At 33.9% G+C, this 22,893-nt stretch overlaps 3 protein-coding genes, 1 non-coding gene and 1 pseudogene across 4 annotated transcripts; 2 read left to right on the forward strand and 3 right to left on the reverse strand.

Moving 5' to 3' along the window:
• On the forward strand, positions 208-5,730 carry LOC109345244 (ABC transporter B family member 9-like). The gene is made up of 12 exons (XM_019584122.1): positions 208-432; positions 717-771; positions 886-1,061; positions 1,464-1,685; positions 1,780-2,018; positions 2,129-2,654; positions 2,803-3,076; positions 3,224-3,896; positions 3,989-4,217; positions 4,307-4,573; positions 4,649-4,912; positions 5,014-5,730. Exons 1-12 carry the CDS (start codon positions 208-210, stop codon positions 5,656-5,658), a joined length of 3,795 nt encoding a protein of 1,264 aa, XP_019439667.1. The 3' UTR covers positions 5,659-5,730.
• TRNAF-GAA lies at positions 10,343-10,415 on the reverse strand. The gene has a single exon. It is a non-coding gene; the product is annotated as a tRNA-Phe (tRNA).
• Positions 12,334-13,360, reverse strand: LOC109345249 (annotated as a pseudogene).
• On the reverse strand, positions 14,045-16,758 carry LOC109345245 (pentatricopeptide repeat-containing protein At3g04760, chloroplastic-like). Its single transcript, XM_019584124.1, has one exon. It carries the CDS (start codon positions 16,622-16,624, stop codon positions 14,264-14,266), a length of 2,361 nt encoding a protein of 786 aa, XP_019439669.1. The 5' UTR covers positions 16,625-16,758; the 3' UTR covers positions 14,045-14,263.
• LOC109345246 (serine carboxypeptidase-like 2) lies at positions 18,751-22,636 on the forward strand. Its single transcript, XM_019584125.1, has 14 exons — positions 18,751-18,944; positions 19,096-19,241; positions 19,573-19,649; positions 19,801-19,923; positions 20,052-20,154; positions 20,355-20,392; positions 20,647-20,745; positions 20,846-20,932; positions 21,049-21,204; positions 21,403-21,474; positions 21,562-21,680; positions 21,766-21,879; positions 21,968-22,013; positions 22,322-22,636. The coding sequence occupies exons 1-14, from the start codon at positions 18,766-18,768 to the stop codon at positions 22,403-22,405; spliced, it is 1,443 nt and encodes a 480-aa protein (XP_019439670.1). The 5' UTR covers positions 18,751-18,765; the 3' UTR covers positions 22,406-22,636.

Here is a 22,893-nt window from a genome sequence, read left to right on the forward strand (position 1 = left end):
GGTAAAAGGTATCATTTTATATCAGAAACAGCATTTTTTACGGTTGACAGTTAGCCACAGCTAGATTTGGTAGAACAAACCGAATAACAAGTTTCTGTTTTTGACTAATACATGTGATAATGCATGTATTTAAATACATCATTATTGTCTCTTTATTTTGTTATCTGAGTGAAAGTGCCTCCTCATTTCCCTAAAACCTCATTTTCTATGGCAGAAGATGAAGGACACAAAGCCAACAAAGTCAATGAAAAAGTTCATTTCTATAAGCTGTTCACTTTTGCTGATAGCCTTGATTCGACTTTGATGACCATTGGTGTCATAAGTGCCATAGGAAATGGGTTATCACAACCTCTCATGACCCTCATTTTTGGGAAACTTATCAATGCCTTTGGTACCACAGATCAATCCAACATTGTTAAGGAAGTCTCTAAGGTATATATACATATATAAATATCTATGTAACCCTTTTTGCATGGAGGTTTCTTCAATGAAGGGTCATTATTGTTTATTCTTGTTGGCATTGCATGCCCGTTTGGTTAATATAATATATTATTCCATTAACAAAACTTGTTTATTTTTACGTACAACTTTTGTATGATTGAGTTTTATAACCCAAGCTTAGGTATTATTAAATGAGAAGTTGTTGGAAAAATAGTCATATATTGGAAGAATAACATTGCCCTAACTTATAATATGTCTGGGATTGGCACTTTCAGGTTTTATTGTTCTTTGTGTATCTGGCTGTTTGGGCTGGAATTGCCTCATTCCTACGTAAGATAGCACATTTGTTTTTCCTCTCATTTTGTACTTGTTTATTTGTTAATTAAAGATATCATTGAAGCGTTATGATGCATGATAAGAGAATCATTTTGTTAAATGGTGCAGAGGTATCATGTTGGATGGTAACAGGAGAAAGACAAGCTGCAAGGATTCGAAGCTTGTACTTGAAAACTATATTGAAACAAGACATTGCATTCTTTGATACTGAAACTAACACTGGTGAGGTTATTGGGAGAATGTCTGGTGATACCATTCTCATTCAAGATGCCATGGGAGAAAAGGTAAGTTTATATATAATTATCTGTTCTCATCTTTCTTTATATTATTACACACATTAGGTAACTGCATAATGGAACACAATTTTACATTTTAGAAACCATAATTTAGTTTCTTGTAACCAAACAGTACTATCATAATTATAAGCAAATCTCTGGTTCAAACAATAACTAGGCTTTGGTTTAATGATCTAAGACCCTACCAGATAAGTATCGAAGTAGACCAAAAGTTAAAAGTCAAAGGTTCAATTCCTGGGAGCTAACACATGTTTGGAAAAACAACCATGCACCCGAAAGGCATTACTTCTTTATGCATATAGTGAGGGGACACATTGGTTATACCAAAGAAACAATAACTGATAAGAATTTTAATCCAACTGAGATCTGACAAGAGGTTTACTATGGCAGGTTGGAAAGTTCTTACAACTACTTTCATCCTTTATCGGTGGCTTCATGATTGCTTTTACAAAAGGATGGCAACTCACCATAGTTTTGCTTGCATGTATTCCTTGTCTTGTCATTGTTGGTGGAATCATGTCAATGATGATGGCCAAAATGTCAAGCCGTGGCCAAACTGCTTATGCTGAAGCTGGAAATGTTGTTGAACAAACACTTGGAGCCATTAGAACAGTAAGGCACACATATCAATTACTCACAACTACTTTGAATGATTTGCTTTTATATGTAACCATGGTCCTTATCTTTTTTCATGATACTTAATCAGGTTGCATCTTTTACTGGTGAGAAAAAAGCAATAGATAAGTATCATAACAAGCTAAAAGTTGCATATGCTACAACAGTTCAACAAGGGCTAGCATCAGGGTTAGGAATGGGACTTCTTTTGTTGATTGTCTTCAGCACTTATTCACTTGCTATGTGGTATGGTTCCAAACTGATAATTGAGAAAGGATACAATGGTGGAGATGTCTTCAATATAATTGTATCTGTTAATAGTGGTGGAATGTAAGTGAGACATGTTTTTTCTTTGTTTTTCTAGAACTTGTTCATGTTCGGTACTAAACATGATTTGATTCTGTATCACAACCTTATACTTTTAACCTAACTTGCATCAGGGCACTTGGTCAGACAACCCCATGCCTTAATGCATTTGCAGCAGGGCAAGCAGCAGCATATAAGATGTTTGAGACGATTAAACGAAAACCGACAATTGATGCTTATGACACAAATGGTGTTGTCTTGGAAGACATAAAGGGAGATATTGAACTCAAAGATGTTCACTTCAGATACCCTGCAAGGCCAGATATTCAGATATTTTCCGGATTCTCGTTCTACATACCAAGTGGCACAACTGCTGCTTTAGTTGGGCAAAGTGGGAGTGGGAAGTCCACTATAATCAGTTTACTAGAAAGATTCTATGATCCTGATTCTGGAGAAGTACTTATAGATGGTGTGAATCTTAAGAGTTTTCAAGTTAGATGGATAAGAGAACAAATTGGGCTTGTTGGTCAAGAACCGGTCTTGTTTGCAGCCAGTATCAAAGAGAACATAGCATATGGCAAAGAAGGCGCAACTGATGAGGAGATAACAACAGCAATAACCCTTGCCAATGCCAAAAAGTTCATTGACAAGTTACCTCAGGTGTATATAATAACAAGTTCTTTTTTACTTATGATACAAACATACACACTCTTATCTTGCACTAACACAAGTGATCTTTGTTTTAGATTTCTCCTTTTTATTCTTGAGAATGTTTTTAGTTTATAAAATTGTCTCATACTCTTTTCAGGGCATTGATACGATGGTAGGAGGTAATGGCACTTCCCTTTCAGGTGGGCAAAAGCAAAGAATCGCTATTGCGAGAGCAATTTTAAAGAACCCCAGAATCCTTCTTCTTGATGAAGCAACTAGTGCATTAGATGCTGAGTCTGAAAGAATAGTTCAAGAAGCCTTAGAACAAGTCATGTCAAACAGGACAACCGTAGTCGTTGCACATCGTTTGACAACTATTAGAAATGCTAACACCATAGCAGTTGTTCATCAAGGGAAAATTGTGGAAAAAGGTAATACATACTTAAACTAAGTGTTGCAGTTCTTGTCAACAATAACTTTGATACATATATTATATCATGTTTAATATGTAAAAACATATATGTCATATTATACTTGAATCATATGTACTTAGTTTTGCAATTTTTCGTTATATTCAGGAACTCACGACGAGTTAATCAAGGATGTTGATGGTGCTTATTCTCAGCTTATTCGTCTACAAGAAGGAGCTAAGGACAACGAAAGACAACATAAGTATGAAGTGGATAAGACAAACAACAGTTTTAATTTAGATAGTAACACTCACATGTCTAGATCATCCCCCCAGAGGACATCCTTTGTGAGATCAATAAGCCAAAGTTCATCAGGGAGAAGACAATCTCTCTCACTTAGCTTTGGTCTTCCTTACCCAATCGGCGCGCTTGAATCTACAGAAGGGGATAATAAGGACCTTGAAAGTAATGAACTTGGTAATAAGAAGAGCCAAAATGTCTCTATCAAACGATTGGCTCAGTTGAACAAGCCTGAGATTCCTGTCCTATTACTAGGATCCATTGCTGCTGCAGTGCATGGTGTTGTTTTACCTATATTTGGTCTCTTGCTTTCATCAGCTATTAATACTTTCTATAAACCTCCAGAACAACTTCGAAAAGATTCTGTGTTTTGGTCAGTCCTATTTGTTAGTTTGGGGATTATTACTCTTGTGGCCTTATCCGTGCAAAACTACTTATTTGGAATTGCTGGTGGAAAACTTATAGAACGAATTCGATCGTTAACATTTCAAAAGGTTGTGCATCAAGAAATCAGTTGGTTTGATCATCCTTCGCATTCAAGGCAAGTTATTTACTTCTAGAAAAATAATGATACATTCATTACCGCATGTTGATTCCTTCAACTTATCCAACTTGAAATGAATCTCCTTGCAGCGGTGCAGTGAGTGCAAGGTTAGCTACGGATGCTTCAACAGTAAGAAGTCTTGTTGGTGACACTCTTGCTCTCATTGTTCAAAATATAGCAACAATCACAGCTGGTTTAGTTATAGCATTCTCAGCTAATTGGATACTCGCTTTGGTGATCCTGGCCGTTTCACCCTTGTTGCTTATACAAGGATACATTCAGACCAAGTTTTTAAAAGGATTCAGTGCTGATGCAAAGGTTAGATTAAATTCAATTTCGTCTAGTTTACCAAATAGAAAGTGTACGTATACCTATTCCAAATATAATAAAAATACTGTCTTTTGCAGGTGAAGTATGAAGAGGCAAGTCAAGTGGCAAATGATGCCGTTGGTAGCATTAGAACCATTGCATCATTCTGTGCTGAACCGAAAGTGATGGATATGTACGATGCGAAATGTTCAGGGCCAGCAAAACAAGGTGTTCGGTTGGGGCTTGTCAGTGGTGTAGGACTTGGTGTCTCTTTTTTTGTTTTATATTGCACAAATGCTCTATGTTTCTATGTAGGATCTATACTTGTGCAACATGGAAAAGCAACTTTTGGAGAGGTTTTCAAGGTACTTCACTTTTTTTTATCCAACTTTATTTGAAGTTTCTTTGAATTGGTTCTTACCATATTGCATGCAATGCAGGTTTTCTTTGCTTTAACAGTTACCGCAATCGGTGTTTCCCAGTCTAGTGCCCTGGCACCAGATACAAACAAGGCCAAAGACTCTGCAGCTTCAATATTTGAAATTCTTGACACAAAACCAGCCATTGACTCAAGCAGCAATGATGGCATGACACTAGAAATTGTAAAAGGTGATATTGAACTTGAACACGTTAGCTTTAAGTATCCAACAAGGCCTGATATTCAAATATTCAAAGATTTGTGTCTAAGCATCCCAGCTGGAAAGGTAATCATCATTCATAACTTTAGTATTGTATTAATTAAGCATTTGGGTTATACTTAAACAAATCAATTCCATAACATTGGTGGTGACATTTGTTTATGTAGACTGTTGCATTGGTTGGAGAAAGTGGGAGTGGAAAATCAACAGTTATAAGCCTGTTAGAGAGATTCTATAACCCGGATTCGGGACGGGTACTAATAGACGGAGTGGATATAAAAAAGTTTAGACTAAGCTGGTTGAGGCAACAAATGGGTTTGGTTGGTCAAGAGCCAATTCTTTTCAATGAAAGCATTAGGTCCAACATAGCATATGGCAAAGAAGGAGGTGCAACCGAGGAAGAGATAATTGCAGCAGCACAAGCAGCCAATGCACACAAGTTCATAAGTTCTCTACCAAATGGTTATGAAACATCTGTTGGGGAAAGAGGCACACAATTATCAGGAGGACAAAAACAACGTATAGCAATCGCAAGAGCCATGCTTAAAGACCCGAAAATCCTTTTGCTTGATGAGGCAACTAGTGCGCTTGATGCCGAGTCGGAGCGTATAGTTCAAGAGGCTATAGAGAAAGTGAGTGAGAATAGAACTACAGTTGTTGTAGCTCACCGTCTTGGAACAATTAAAGGGGCTGATATTATAGCAGTAGTGAAAAATGGTGTGATTGCTGAGAAGGGAAGACATGAAGTGTTGGTTAAGATTGATGGTGGAGTTTATGCTTCATTGGTAGCTCTCCATATGACTGCATCATAGGAACAAATATGAGGAAAATTAGTACCACCTTCTTGGCCTTTATCATGTTTCTTCAAGAGGTTCTTCTATAAATGCATGTACTAAGTTGACAAAGTACATGCATTTATAGAAGGACTTAGAATTCTTTCATTTCATTCCTTGTGACTCATTCATTCCTCGTGGCTCTTGCTGTTGTAAAGACTTAGAATTCTGAGTATGATAATGCCAAAATTTGTCAGAAAGCATGAATCAAAAGTGCATTTTTTACTATAATTTAAGGAATAAGAATACTTAGTATTAGACTCTTAGTATAAGAAGGATAAAGATATGGTGTCTCCGTTCCAAACACCAATAAAATGTTAGTCTAGTTGTATAAGGTGTCACTGAATCCCTAAGGTAGAGATTTCGATTCCTATGAGCTACACTTGTTAGAAGGGGCAGCCACGAAACCGAAAGAGAATAGTTCCTTACTAAAAAAGTGAGGAATACCCTTGATAATACCAAAACAATGGTCTCCAGAACAATATTTAAGACTAATCAAAACATATTATGACAATTAAAAAATTTAAATATTTATTATTTTTTCTCTTTTTCCTTCAATATCATTACTCCGGACATGGTTTAGGACATATCTTTATTAGCATGAGATGACCTTTCTCTTAATCTGCCTTGCCTTTAACCTTGTCTAAATGTCATTTAGACTAAATCTTGAGAATAGTAAAAAAAATCTCAATTGCATAACATAATATTTTTTTAGTTACAGTTATCTACATTATATATTTATTCAACTTTCATGTTTTGTGAAGAAAATATTATGCCAGGGAATAATTAACATCAACACTTGCAAAATTGAAAGAATCTAAATTATATTTAGGTTTTGTTTTGTCAATTCTCTTATTTAAGTTACACAATTACTTTATTATAAAGTGTTTTTAGATAGGTTATTTCTATGAGCGACATTTATTGAACTAGGGCCTCCCGGTCACCTCCCTCCGCCACCATCGTGAACCAGGGCCGTCTCGCTCTCGGTTGCGAACCACCTTGAGGCTTCACCGTCGTCGCCTCTCTGGATCGCCGGTGCCAGTGGAGGATTTAGGGATTTTAGATTCCCCTTTGATTTGGGCGTGGAGGCATGGGGAAACCCTTTTTCTAAATTGGTTTGGGGATTATGGGGGTAACCTTCCGTTACCCAGTAACCCCCTTTCTAATTTTTTTTACTTTATTTTTTTATTATTTATTCTTGCTTTTTATTCCTTTTTTGTTCATTATTTTTAAATTTGTACATCTCTTAGTATTTTTAAATCTGTACGGTTTTATTCTTTATCATTAATACATATAGTTACTGACCTATACATTTGTAGCTATATGACACTTATATCTATGATTTATTTAATTTTCATAGGTGTATAAATCTATACCTAGGGTTCTATAGTTACCAACCTAGATATATATGGTTATATTACATCTATACCTACGATTTCTTAACCTCCATAGGTATATTATATCTATACCTATTGTTTTATTCACAGTCACTACAAGTGTTCGTAGGTATATGACAAATTTTTTGTAATGACAAACCCTGGAAAAAGATTAGTTCCTTATTCAAAAAAAAAAGTGGGAGGATATTACAAAATGTTTGTGTGTAGTGACCTGGTCCTTTATAGATTACAGGCTACATGACAAAGGAAGAGATGTAATTGATGAAATTTCAAAATAATTTGAAAGAGTTTAAGATTTGTGCATAGATAGTATAAAGTTTTTTACACTGACGGTACATCATTTACCAAAAGTCAATGGTCGTTAATAAATTAATGGTGAATGATTTAGTCACAATGTAAAAGTACTTACACTATCAATGTATATGTATTAAATTCAATTTGAAATCACTTCGACTAAGTGTTGAGAATGTTAAATGAATACCTCAACTGGATTACATAATATTTCGTAATAGCAAACATTTATACTATATATTGTTACAAACCTTCATATTTTGTATGAAATTTTATGTCACAAAATAATTAACCTATCCCAAATATATGGACACGTCATTACGTATTTTGTGGGCAAAATGTAGAAAAGTTTGAATTTGTCAATCAATTGCATATCAAAAAATATATTAACTCCATTGTCTGCTAGTATTGAAATAGTATTTATGACTGAGTCCTCATATTTGTTCCTATGTGCAGTCAAATGGAGAGCTACCAAGGTAGTATTATACTTAATACTATTATGTAATTTATTTTGTAATCATCATTGCAGTTATGATGGAACAGTCTTTCATTAGACACACTTAAAAATATATTTTCAGGTTTAAAATATTTATACAAAAATTTATGGTGTGATAAAAATATTTTATTTAATTTCAGATATAAATTAGTAAAAATAATTATTTGAATATATAAAACCATAGAAATTATCATAATATAATATTATTGTTTTTTGATATTTGATATTTATTTATTTTTGTGTGTAAATACTACAACCAAACTTTTATCTCACTAGGTATGATCATACTAGTAGTAATGCACTAAATCTCATCGACTTAAGTCTTTATTTGGTATGAAGAGAAGATAAAGGAGTGAGAGAGAAGTTGAAGAGAAAATGAATATTTCTCCCTTTTAGTTGTAGAGGGAGGAAGAGAGAAGAGAATAAAAAGATGTGGGTTAACCATAAGTTCTTTGTCCTCTAATTTGGTGAGAAAATGAAGACAGAATTATGATTTTGATTGAAATGTCAAATATATCCTTCAAAATTTTCTATTTTTTGTTTTAAAAATGAAATATTTATGCACCGAAAGTAAATATTTATACATAATTAGTATATTATCTATCATTCATTTGTATTAATTTTAATTAATAGTGGGGTTTACGGCTCTATTATTACAATCCACCAAAGGAGGCGCCTCTGGTCTCGACCTTATTTTCATAAAGCGCTTAGCTGTTAAAAATGAATGGTAAATAATATAGTAACTGTGTAGATGACCCTCACATAGGGATGACAATGGGCAACAGGTAGTAGTTATCCACTACCCGTTTCAAAATAGGAGAACATTACCCATACCCGCTTGTACTCGTACCTGTGTGCGGGTATTTGCAGGTATTCCTGGATACCCGCGAGTTTCTTATATTATAAATGACTTTTTAATTTTTTTACTTCTATTAGGTTTCAAATGAGATGAAACTTAATTATTTATGTACCTTTTGATTGAATATTTGACAAAAATGCTAAATTTATTGGTGTTTTCTATTTGTGTGATTTTTTGTTCTCATTTCATTAAAAAAAATATACATTTTCTTTGTAAAATATGTGTGTTTCTACACATGCAATAATATTTGTAGGGTGTTTCACCACCAAACTCAATAAAATATGTAAACAAAATAAAAGAAAAAAATATACATAGTGTAATGAATGTTAGAATAATGTATTTTTTTATTTTAATTAAATATAATATATTAATCATATAAATAATTGTTATCCGCATGCATGGATACCATAATACCTATACTCATCCGTATGTACTATGGTTATTTTTAAAACCTGTTTATAATACCCAAATACATGTTTGTGACCCGTACATACCAGTACGGGTTTTACCCGTGGATACCCATGGGTAGGGGTGGCAATATGGGCTTGGCCCGACGGGCCAGCCCGTTCGGATGGCTATTTTTAGCGGGTCGGGCTGAGGATTTTAGCCCAAAAACCCATATTCAGCCCGTTTTTTAGACAGGCCAAGACGGGCCGGGCTAGCCCGACGGGCCATTGTTGAAAAATAAAAAAACTAAAGTGTGTGACACTGTGCTGTGCGAGGGGCGTGACAACTGGTTTCTTCTTTAGAATTTACAAGTTTTAAGCTAAGATGTTATGTTGTTATTGTAATATTGTAGACTTATGTTTGTGATTTTTTATTTTAAAAGACATCTATCAAGTTTGTTGATTATTTTTTGTCTAAAAGTTTTAATTATGTACATTTTGGAGGGAAAACGGGTCAGCCCGTCAGCCCTGCAAAATATGGGCTGGGCTGGCATTTTGAGCCCTTTTAACAATACAGGCCGGGTCGGGCCGGCCCACATTGCCACCCCTACCCATGGGTAGAGGTTTTTTGCCATCCCTATTCTCACACTAGCAATAAATACATCTTCTCTATTGTTTTAAATACTAGTAACATACATAAAAAAAAACTAGATATAAAAATATTAATTAAAAATAATTGAAATTATAATAAGTATATAATATAAAATTGTAACATCAATTTTTAATTAATTATAAAATAATATTCTTTTGTTCTCATTATTTATTTTATGGATATTTTTATCTTTTGAACCATAACATCATATATCTTCTCATTTTTTATCTAAGCAAATAAAATAAAAGAGTGATAGAATGAATATCTTTTTCTATTCGTTGAGAAAGAATAATATTAGGATGAGTCACTTATTGAGAAATCCTCATTTTTATTGTGCGGGATACTATAACTAACCAATAATAATAAATATGGGTAAAATGTGAATATTGCACTATTACAACAAATTTAAAACTTTGTTGAATAGTATGATAATTTAAAAAAAAATACGAGACCAAATCTGTTGTTTAGATGGTAAATACAAGAAATGATCCAACATTATTCAGGCTATTATTGGTATTCATTGCCTCAAATTCATCCTGTTTTTTTCACCTTATTAATTAAGGACATGAAGAAAAAGGAAGATGCGGTGAACGTGGATCGAACACGTGACCTTCAGATCTTCAGTCTGACGCTCTCCCAACTGAGCTATCCCCGCATTGATACTGAATTGTAAATATTATAGTTATCACTGGACTGAAGAAATTATAAGCAAATGGAATGTGTTAAAATGCAAGGAATCCAACAAGTTATATTCCATTATGGATACCTGTTTAGTAGTTCCAACTTCTTTTGATGCAATGCTGCAATTCTATGACAACCACAAAGTGAAATATTATAACAGTAATCCAAGGATGGTAGATGTACGAAGTTTTACTCTCACAAGTAAAAATATTGTTTCCAAGAGAGGTCGGAATAATAGTAAAATAAAATTACTTTCTTACACTTGGGCGCATAAAATCAGCAAACTGGTTCTTGTTGAACTGGAATCGTGCCTTTAAATAATACTGCATATGGTGGGAAATTGAATTGATTACACAGAAAAGTTCTGAAGTTCTTGGTGGCAATAGATTCTAATGGATTAGCAGCCCTTATGGGTTTAAGTTTACTCTCTGCTATGAACTCTGCTCTTCTTATTGCACAATTCTAAAAGTCTTCTCTCCATCTTCAATTGTATCACTTTTTTGTTACACCAAACTGGTATAGAGTATCTTTTAATCGATACAAAGTTGGCAACACATGCTTTCTTACAATTTAACTATCTTTAAGATCAACGACCAAGCCTTAGTTTCACTTGCCACATAAATCAAATTAAGTTATAATGCTATAAATCTCAATATGTTACAAAGGTTAAATTATTTAAAATGTTATACTCACAATGTTAAATGCTCATAATGTTTATCAACGAGACGCTAGTCTAGTGGTGTAAGGTTTCACTGGATGACCAACCATACACCGAGAGATCATTTCCCTACCCATCAAATAAGAAGATATCATTGGTTATACAAGAAAATTGGCTCGTCTATTTAACGAACTCAATAGCTCAAGTTCAACTCATTTGGTTCATGAACCAAATTTATGAAGTTAAATAATGAATCAAGTGTCAAATGAATATCTAGTTGTTTCAATTTAGTATGAGATATATATTTACCAAACATTTTCTATGTTCCCAACAATAGATAGCCGAGGAACACAAACTTAAATTAGTTGCCCCTAAGCATGTCCCCTTTTCCTATCCCGACAAATTAAATAAAAAGAAAATTCCAAAAATTAAAAATTAATATTTTTATATTAACTAGTGAAATTTGATTGGCTAAAAATATGAAGTGTTATCGGATAGAGGATCCCGCTTCATAGCAATGAGCATAGAATGAAATGAAAGAATGAAATAGTAATAAAGTATTACATGTATCATTTCAGTTCAACAACAAGTTCTAGTCACTAGTATAATAATGATGTGTTGTGACTTGTCTATAATAATTGGTGAAACCTCTTGGTTGTGTTCAAGGCTCTATATTTAGGAGCATCCATGGAAATATGGTATGTTTTTGCTTTCTTCTGTTTTCATGAAAATCTATGACTGAAAATATGGTATGTTTGCTGATTAGTTTATGAAAATCCACTTCTTTTGTTGAATACTGCATATTGACTGGGGAGACCATAACTGAAAGATTGCACCCCAAATTGATCATATACTTTTTTTTAGCTTTATTTTCCAAGTTGGTTTTGGAGTTTGGAGCTTATATTTTCATTAAGAGTTTACTTTGGAACTTCTATATTTCAGTGAGTGACAACTTCAATGTCATTTCTCTATGGTAGCCTACCATATATAATGGTTAATCTGCCATAAATTCATTGAAATATATAGCTTAACATTTTGTACTTGTGCTTAATAATAGTGTTTTCAACATATGGAGGTGAGCATTTTGGGCTCTTCCTAGTATTTTTTGTTTATGCAAGTTTTGCAGGATGGTGAAGTGAAAGAATTCATTGTAACCTGTGACTTTTTCTTCAAATATTTGTAAGGTTATAATGCCCCCAAGTTATGTCCAAAGAAAGATAATTCAATCCTATAAAACAATTTTCAATTGAATATATTATTACAATTACTTGATCAAATCTATAATCTAGTTTATAGTAATGAATATAGAGTTCCCAAGTTAAAATTTCTACCTGGAAACTTCATGCAGTATATATACAATATTTACTAGAAAAAAGAAAGAGGGAAAAACCTTTGCAGAAAATGATGGTTTATATTTAGAAGCTTTAGCAGCACTCTCAGTTGTGCATAGCCTGCCCTATGATCTTAGTGCTATCTTTCTCATTTTCCAACATCTGATGAGGATTGAGGAACATAGTTAAGATTGGCTACACTGTCACCATTAACATAAACTACTCTGAAAATATCATACTTCATGTGAGTAGAGAAACGTTCAAGATATGGCATCATCCACTTTCTATGGTCTGAACTGAGAATCCATGAGTAACAAGAATGCAGAGACTTCCACACATGAATGCATACAACTCTTGGTATGCTTTGTCCCTTCAAGCAAAGGCCTGCAGTTATGCCTTCCATTTTCGCAAAACGACACGGAAAAAGTGCTAGGACAGCATAACATAGATCATTAAGGTCATCTGGGTTGCTGCTAGCGATGATGGCCGAGTTCATTGAAATTATGTCCCCTGTAGAGAATTTTGCAGTTGAAGAGCCCTCTATTGATTCTCCGGCATATGCTTCAAGGAAGCTATGTTCAGTTAACACAGCCATGCTTGATATATTGGTTAACATTGATTTCTGTCAAGTAAAAAAGTAAAACACTATTTTCAAACCAGTAGTTAAAGTGCATGAAAAGCTTCTCAAAAGAGAAGGAATGTCTCAATTCTTACAACCATATATTTAGGAAACAATATGATAACTAATCTTCATAGTTCTTTGAGAATGTGTTTAAAAGATGAATAATGGGATAGTAAACATGTGCTTCAGTTAATCATGCTAGTAGTTATGATCATACTTACAAGGGTTGAGGTTAGCTGCACTTTTTCCTTCTTGGACCGTTTCTTCCATGCTCCATACCATATGATCTGATTAAAGAGCACAATTATTCAGCTCAATGTGAATAAATGGAAAACATGAGTGCATGATATGCTTGGTGAAAAGGAGATTAACCCGATAAATCATTCATTGTCGTTTATTTGATTAATAACAAATGGCGTTGTCGGATTTAATTATGGTCAGGTTAGATGTATGAGCCCTTATACTTGTATCTCTTATGGCATTATGGATTATGATCTATGAACAAAGTTACAGGATTTTGTAAAAGGGTTTGAGTATCCTTGTATTCCATTAATATACTTTTGCTTATAAAAAAATTGTGGGATAGAAGAATGAAACTGACACATTAACTGAAAACAAGGATAGCAAGTGTTTTACCTGAACTTAACAACAGAAAGATCAAGTTGACTCCAGGGGAACTTAAATCAATATTAAGAAATTTTTGCTTCTGATTTAGAAAATTAATTACTATTTTTTCATTTGACATGAAATCAAGTTTCACCTCCTATAACATGAAAACAACCATGTCTTCTTAGAAATTATATAAATATAAGGCCAACTCACAAAACTCTCAAACTTAAGCTACAAGGAAACATATATCAGAAATAAGAATGAAATGCCTCTCCTTGATTTCACCCTGTAGGTTAGTACCTCTACTGGTCTTGAACACTCAAACCTGAAAACATCAAGTGCATTATAAGTTAAGCAATGATTGCTGCACATCACCTCATATTATGTACAAAACTATGTGGCACTAACTGTTATCATGCATTAAAAACTGCATAAATGAACTTGAAATTGATAAAGGCTAAAACATGATTTTGATCCCTCCATTTATAGCTCATTTTGGAGCAGAAGATGGATTGCCAACATAGGAAAATGATAAACGGAATTAAAATAGGACCATCCTTTAACTTTTAAGCTTAGAATAGCAGCTAACTTCACTTTGCATCTCATTGTTGTATTCCACGTTCAACAAGTCGTATCATAAGGTTATCCGCCTCCACCAACTTCCCTTCTAACATCAGTTTCTTGCTCACTTTCTCACAGAGCTTTAAATCCGGAATCAAATTTCGGCTAAACATCCGACATGCCACTTTATATGCAGACATAGCAGCCCCTTTAGTCAGATGGCTTTCCATCAGAACATGGCATGTATTAGCATCAACTTTTGATGCTGTTCTCAAAACCTCCCCGAGAAGTTTGTCAGCCTCTTCAAGATTCCCAAAAGCGCAAAGTTTCTCGATAACCTGATTGTATACTGTTCCAAAGGGCTGCCTAGCAAGCATTTTTTTCAATAATTTCAACATATCATCCACTCTACCCCATTGACAATGACGGTGTACGACTGTCCGGTATGTTACAGGAGTAGGATCCAAACCTTTGCTGAGCATCTTCACAATCAACTCAGAAGCCATGTCCAATCTACCTTTCTTCCCCAATGCATCAGCCAATGCTGTGTATGTGACTGCATCAGGATGTTTATTGCTTAAATACATGTCATCTAGCATCGATAGAGCAGCTTCCAAGTCATCGGTCTGACAAAAACCATGAATTACAGTAGTGAAGTTTACAACATTGACGGCACAGCCCTTATTCAGACATTCTTGTAAAAATAATTTAGCTTCTACAACTTCCTTATTCCGACAGAGAGACTGTATTAGCTGGTTAATTTCAACTGGTGTTGGAAAAAATCCCTTTTCAACCATTTCCCTAACCAATTCACAGGCTTCGGACAATTTTCCCTCCCTACGGAGCCCATGCATCACAACACTGTATGTGATAGCATTTGGGGTCCACCAATGCTCCTCACTTACATTTATCATCTCCCTTGCCTCTAATGATTTTTCATTGTGACAGAGACCATTCAACAAAGCTGTATATGAAACAGTATTTGGCTTGCACCCATGTTTATACATCTGCTGCAGCATCTTTTTCGCTTCATCTATCTTCCTTGTGCGACAAAATCCGTTGATAATAGCAGTATATGTCACCACATCGGGAATACAACCCCTTGAGTACATATTGTTCACTAAACTCTTTGCCTCCTCCATCCTCCCCTCCTTACAGAAGGAGTGAACGATTGCACTGTACCCAATCTTATCAATGTGGAAACCTTTGTCTTCTGCTTCCCTCAAGAAATTAAGAGCATCATCAGCATGCCCATGCTTTGAAAGCGTGTGGATAAGTGTATTATATGTAACCTGATCTGGTATTAATGTACTATCCGAAACCATGCTCTTCATTAACTGCATGACCTCTTCAATTTTTTTCTCCTTACAGAAGTAAACCATCACGGTATAATAACTTACTTTATCAGGAAGGCAACCCTTAGATGGCATTTCTGCAATAAGCTTCAATCCATCTTCACTCCGATGTAAATCACAGTAACCCTTGATCAAGCAATTATAAGTTACAATATCAGGTTCAATTCCGGTAATCCGCATTCGTTCCAAGAACCTCAGAGACTTTTCCAATTTATTTCCCTTCACCAACACATAGATGGCAGTATTACATATAGATAAATTAGGTTCAACTCCAGCTTTCTGCATCAAGGTCAAAATTCTCAAGGCATTCCTCAACTTGCCTGCACGACTATAAGATACCATTACATAGCCAAAAACTTCAGGTGGGCATTCAATTCCCCGGCGGGTCATAAGGCGAAGAATCCGCCTAGCACCCTGGCACAGTTTGGTCTTGCTTAGGACATCTAACAGTGTATAGTAGACAATAGTGTTGTGTTTGTAGCGCCACTGCCGATCAGCCCAATAGAAAAAATTCAAAGCAACCCGTTCATCAACTTGTGAGCGCAAAATGGCACAAACATGTGGGGGCTTGAGGCTTCTTAATAAATGCCTCAATTGTCCTTCAAGTTTAGGGTTCCAAGCAGACCTGAGAGTAATTAACCTACAAACCTCCTTCACCAAAGGGTGTCTAAATTCATTTTCATCAATTTCAACTCTTGCAATATTTTCTCTCTGTTTGTGATTTCCACGAAAGGAACCGATAAGCTCAAGACTTTCATCATCACTAGAACCCTCTTCTTCACCAACTTCGTCGTCATCATCACCCTCATCTTCTACATTATAATTCACACTTGCACCAAAACTTAACTCCCCTTGAAACCCGGAACCCACTTTCCGAAAACCATCACTTTTATCATTGACATTTCTAATGTTACAATTACCCTCATGTTGAACTCTAAAATCAGTGGTTGAATAAGAAGAATGAGCAAAATATCTTGCAGAACATGATAAATGGGTCAAGATTCTATAGGCTAAAACCCTTCTCATTAGATTCAAATTCTGCGCCATAACATCATTCAGTGCAAGCAATGCTTTGGATTATACAAAAAAACAAACCTATATTCTGGTACAACACAAGAATACTCACAGAAACTATGAATTGGGTAAAAAGTACATGGAAATTTTAATAAAAAAATGATATTTATTACCTTCAAGATTTCGGGTAAGATGGGTAACTGAGAAAGCATCACCAAGTTGGTTTCTTCATTCAAATACTGCAATTCAGTGTTGAAGGTCGTTGATGGTTTAACTTGGGCTGTGTTTGATTGGTCCATCAAATTTGGGTTTCTCAATTGGGTTCACTGTTTATTAAAAAAGTATTTTGAAATTCAACTCTTATAAGCTCCATTTTTTCGGGTAACAAATATCTAATATTATAAGGTTTTATTGGATTCCTAGAATAATAAAATAATCATAATTTTAATTCTTGAGAAGGACATTTACTAAAACAGACAATCACAAAAGAGATTACTAATTTTTTACCCATAAGAGTAAGAACATACTCTTACTAATACAAAAAAAACTCTATTTTTCAATAAAAGAAATAAAAAAATATATGGTACATTTTTTTATATTATAGCCAAAATATAAAACAGCTTCTGATTTATATGTTTTATAATAATATATGAAATATATAAAGTTAAAAATAATAAAAAGTTGTAATATATATAAAGTATTTCATTCAAATTCACATTTATACATGTATTATATATTTTTATGGAAACGCATGAATGAAATAATTTTGTCATAGTCATTATTTATAAAAGAAAGATAAAAAATGTGTGCATTAACAATATAAAATTTATATATATTATTATTGTATTATTCATTATTCATATTGACTAATCCAAAAATAATATAAATAAATGTTAAATAATGTATCAGTTGAGTTTATACATACACTATAAAAGAAAATGTTTAACATGCAAAAACAAAATTTTCGTCCTTTTTATTAGTTTTTCAATATGAAGTTTTGTTGGGTTTCATTTTAGTCATTTAAATCATTCTTAGTAAACTATTATTACGAATTGAATTTTAGAATGGGAAGGAAGATAAACCATTAAATACAATTTATGAGATGATTTTGAATTCTATGTATTCTCCTTTTTCCTTATAAAGCCAAGCAAATAAATTATTAGTGGTGTGGGGTAGATAGTTTTGAGGTGATACCATTAATTGGTGTCATTTTCTTCCATACTGTTTTGTTTTATTAACGGCGACCAACAATAATCTGACACAATACCCATCTCAACAATAACATGTTTCCTTCCTCACATGATATTGGTCGTTATCTCTGCCTAAAAAGTTTCCACATCTCCACTTTTAGTTTCAAAAACAATTCCATAAAAACAAAAACCCTTTTCTAGATTATTCTCATTGTAATCTTAATTGACACAAAAATTGTAAAATTAGGTTAACAATTAAGAAACTTGTGATGTAAATCTAAACAATGTTTTTCTTTTCATAATGGATTGTTCAAGGAAAATAAATTGGTATTTCATACGTACGGTGCATGTAACCGAGCAAGATTGAGTGATCTACTATACCTATAATTGTTCTATCAATTTGTTAGGACTTTAACATCTACAATCACTCCAATATTTATTTAAAACTTTATTTCCATAAAAGTAATGTGGCATAATAACAACTAGAATAAATACTCTACGAGTCCAATATTAAACTTTTTATATCTAATAATCATAAATTTAAATTACTTTTTAATAATATAAATTAAAAATTAAGAATTTTTTTATATTTTCTTCTAATACGGGAGAGTCAGTACCAAATATGTGTTTTACTAAGTAACAACTATGTAGTTTAAGGTACAATTATATTTTAAATTACTTTTGATTTGAGTGATACAATTATATGTTTACTTATGCTGCATGCACTTAGTTGAGTGTTCAACTTCTCTACATTTGTTCAGTCCATAGTGATATATTCAATTCAGAGCAATAATAAAAGGAAAGATTATATTATCCTGATAATATAATATAATATAATGTCCCAACAAAAATAGTATAAAACTGTTAAGATGGACACCTTATTCTGGAAAAAACAAGAAAAAACTGTTTAAGTCTTGACTTTATGAAGTTTGGGATATAAAGTTATAAATTAATTCAAGAAATTAAAGACAAACCATATAAAGTATGGAGATGGTGAGAGAGAGAAAAGAGAGGCCACTAAAAATGTCATGGTGGTTTAGTTCAAGTTATCTACTTTCTCTTCTTTTGCTATTACAGTTTTCTTATCAACTTGCAAATTGTGCCTCTATAGTAAAGTTCCTTCCTGGGTTCCAGGGATCCCTTCCTTTTCTCCTAGAAACTGGGTCAGTAACAATTTGCAGCTACACCATATATGGTTTTTCATTTATAGGATTTAAATAACTTACTTTAATTTCTATACATATACATATACACACATATATATATATATATACATGTGTATGATATATAATATCTATATTATTGGTTGATCAGATATGTAGGAGTAGGTGAAAGAGAGGAAGTGCAGGCCTTTTACTACTTTATTCAGTCAGAAAATAATCCAAAGGAAGATCCTATCTTACTTTGGCTCACAGGTGGTCCTGGTTGCTCTGCTTTGTCTGGTCTTGTTTTTGAAATAGGTAACACTTTTACTATCCATTTTTCTCCTACTATCATAGTCTCACTCACTGATTACGCACTTGATCGTATATTTGAACCCTAATCTCCAAGTCACAAGATAAACAACTTTAGTGTTGTGACGAGGTGATGCTCTTTAAGGGAAGGGAACTTTTAGCACAATTACTTTTAGGGGAAAGGAACTTTTAGCACAATTAGTTTTGGAAGTATAATGGTTCATTGCAGTGAAAAGTTTGTGCAAGTTTTGGGCATACCTTTACATAAGTAAGATCATAATTCATAAGTAATGGTTCATAGCTGAATTTAGATGTTTATTTTATTTGGGTATTGCAGGTCCATTTACAGTTAAAAATGAGGAATATAATGGGAGCTTGCCTACTTTGGTCTTGAGGCCACATTCATGGACAAGTGTAGGACTATATCCACATTTTTGTTTGCAGAAATTGATATTTCGGCATTGATTTCTTTATTTCATCACACCCTTTTAGATTTACTTTTGTTATTAATTTCTTGATCATTTTATGGTTATTTTCTGCTGGTTGTAATAACTTTTCTTGGCAGGTAAGTAGCATTGTATTTGTAGATTTGCCTGTTAATACAGGCTTCACATATGCTACAACGGAATCTGCAGCGAAGCGAAGCGACCGAAAACTAGTTCATCAAACTCATCAATTTCTTAGAAAGGTAGTCACCCCCTGACTTTCTATTGTGTTTACTTGACATTCATTTTTTCCACTTTGTTTATAGTTTTGTTTGCAGTTTCATATCAATCAGTCAATTAAACTGTTATGGTGATGTTTATATCTTTGTAGTGGCTTAATGAGCATCCAGAATTTCTCTCAAATGAAGTTTACATTGGTGGTGATTCATATTCTGGTATTCCTGTTCCAGCTATTGTTGAAGAAATTTCACAAGGTACAAAGCTCATGTACTCATATACAAGGAAAAAATGAAACTAATAACATACACACAAAGATAATGCTCACATTGTCTTTTTCATGACTGACATGTAAAACATAGTATATATCTCGGCTATGATGTTGTGTTGTTATAGGTTGCCATAAGCATGTCGTGTTGACCGTTCGATTATTCCTCAAATTCCTTTTTTTTTGCAGGAAACGAAGAAGGGGTCCAACCATGGATAAATCTACAGGTTCTCATTTATAATTCTATTTTCCCTTAGTGGTACAAACAGTAGTTTAACTAGAGTGGTGTGTTGAAGAATGAATTACGTTTTATGCTGTGATGAATGTGAAAAATTTATAAAGAACAAGATAGAGAAGAGTGAAAGAGAAATGAAAGAGCCTAGATTGTTTGATTAACTATATCAAACATACTGAATTACTGGTATAGGACAAAACAGTGTCCATGGTCTTTGAGTTGATTATGAAATGTTCCTTTTGTCAGGGATACTTGCTGGGAAATGCGATAACAGATTCAATCGAAAATAACTACAAAGTCGCCTTTGCTCACGGAATGGGACTTATTTCTGATGAACTCTACAAGGTAAATTAATTATTAGTCCTCATTAGCTAAAAAATTGTACTAAAGAAACAAAAGTCAAATGATATTGCTAATGGATCTCTATTATGTACATAATGAACAGTCACTGCAAAAGAATTGTAGAGGAGATTACATACACGAAACTACGAGAAATGAGTTATGTTCTAGAGACCTCCAGTCATATGATGAGGTATGCTTGCATTAATTTTCTGTCCCTTCTATCCTTGTTATCAATTTTTTATGGTAGAGTTTCTAGTCTTAAATGTTCGGTCTCAAAGTTAAACCATTCTTGATCTATTTCTGCAGCTTACTTCAGGAATTAATCCTGTCCATATTTTGGAACCGAAATGTGAGCTTGCTTCTCCTAAGCCATTTGAAGTTTCTTGGAGGAGGTCTCTAAATGAGAAACACCCTCCGAATATTACCGATACACATCTCACATTGCCGGCCTTAAACTGTCGGGTAATCTTCATACCTTGTTTCCTTAATGCATCTTTTCCAGGTATTTATGCAATGATAATAATCTAGTTATGCCATGCAATGGTTGCTCCTTATCCCTTTTGAATACTAATTCTGTCTTATCTCAGTGATGTTTGAAGCTAAAACTTCTCTAATATTTTGTGCTAATTTGAGTCTTGGTTCCTTCCTTTCCATCATTAGGCATATGCATACACCCTCTGCAGTCATTGGGCCAATGATGTTAATGTTCGAAATGCACTGAATGTCCGAAAGGTATAGCTGACACAAGTGAAACTGAATTCTTACATACATAGTCAGCAAAACAACTATAACATAAAAAGCTTGGCTGCATTTCGGCAGGGAACTATAGGGAAATGGCAACGATGTACCTTTGATATACCAAACGAGCACGATATCCCTACTAGCTTTCCATATCATGTAATTCTCAGTAGAAAAAGCTACCGTGCACTGATATACAGGTCGATATCCTCTCTCTGCTCAAATATTGCGTAAGATAACACAGATGAACTAATTTGAACTTCATATGGCAAACACTACTTTCAGTGGCGATCATGACATGAAGGTTAATTTCGTCGGGACTCAAGCGTGGATAAGATCTTTAAACTACTCCATTGTGGATGATTGGAGGCCATGGTATACAAATGGTCAAGTTGCAGGGTATTCCCCTTACTATACTTACAAAATAACTAGGCTTGAAATATCCGAAAATCTTTATGTACTTAACATTTGTTTTTTTGCCAAGTAGATACACAAGAACTTACTCCAATCAGATGACATTTGCAACTGTTAAGGCAAGTCTCATGTCCCCTTTGCTTAATGACATTCTCACATATATTTCACCATAATTACATGGTTCCCTCGTTTAGCCTTCACATCGCATACTGTGAAACGAGTTCATCATATCAGAAGTCTTATAATAGTAAATAAAAATTGATGAACCATATATAATCAGTATGGAACATCGGGACCAGTATTGCATACCATGTAACTATGGATTTTACTTACCGAATCTATTAAACCTATAATGCACTGAATGAGAATATGACAATCACTACAAGTTTCTATATATAACTTTTTTTCTTGATGGATATGCTTTCAGGGTGGAGGCCATACAGCTCCAGAGTACAAGCCTGAAGAATGTTTGGCTATGTACAGTAGGTGGATATCTAAGAGGCCTTTGTAGGAATAAGCAATAGGACTTAGCAATGTCACCAGTCATATTTCATTTTCACGTATTAAATCTTATATTTCTCTAAATAATAACACATGCACATTTCATATATGTGTGTGTGTGTGCTAAGCAGATATGGATATATATGTGGCTGTGTGATTTTTCTTTGAGTAAAAAATAAACTAAATTTCATGTGCCCATCTTTTATAATTGTGTGACTTTGATGCATTCTATTTCTTTTGATGATTTGGTTTACCAAACTCACAACTTGTGCCAAATAATCTTTCTGTCTAACATAAATCACTTGAGTTTCTTATGTGGCTAACACATTATTTTTTCACCTTTGAAGTTATATGTTAAAAAGAGATGAATACAAGAATAAAGGTGCACAAGTTAGCACCCAGCATCATATCAATCCTAACACAAGATATCACTTGGACAACAACCAACAATTTGTTAGAGCAAGTTCAATAAGTTAACACCTAAAGAATGGATGAATG

Source organism: Lupinus angustifolius, chromosome LG04 (genome assembly GCF_001865875.1).
Source record: "Lupinus angustifolius cultivar Tanjil chromosome LG04, LupAngTanjil_v1.0, whole genome shotgun sequence".
Classification (NCBI taxonomy): Eukaryota; Viridiplantae; Streptophyta; class Magnoliopsida; order Fabales; family Fabaceae; genus Lupinus; species Lupinus angustifolius.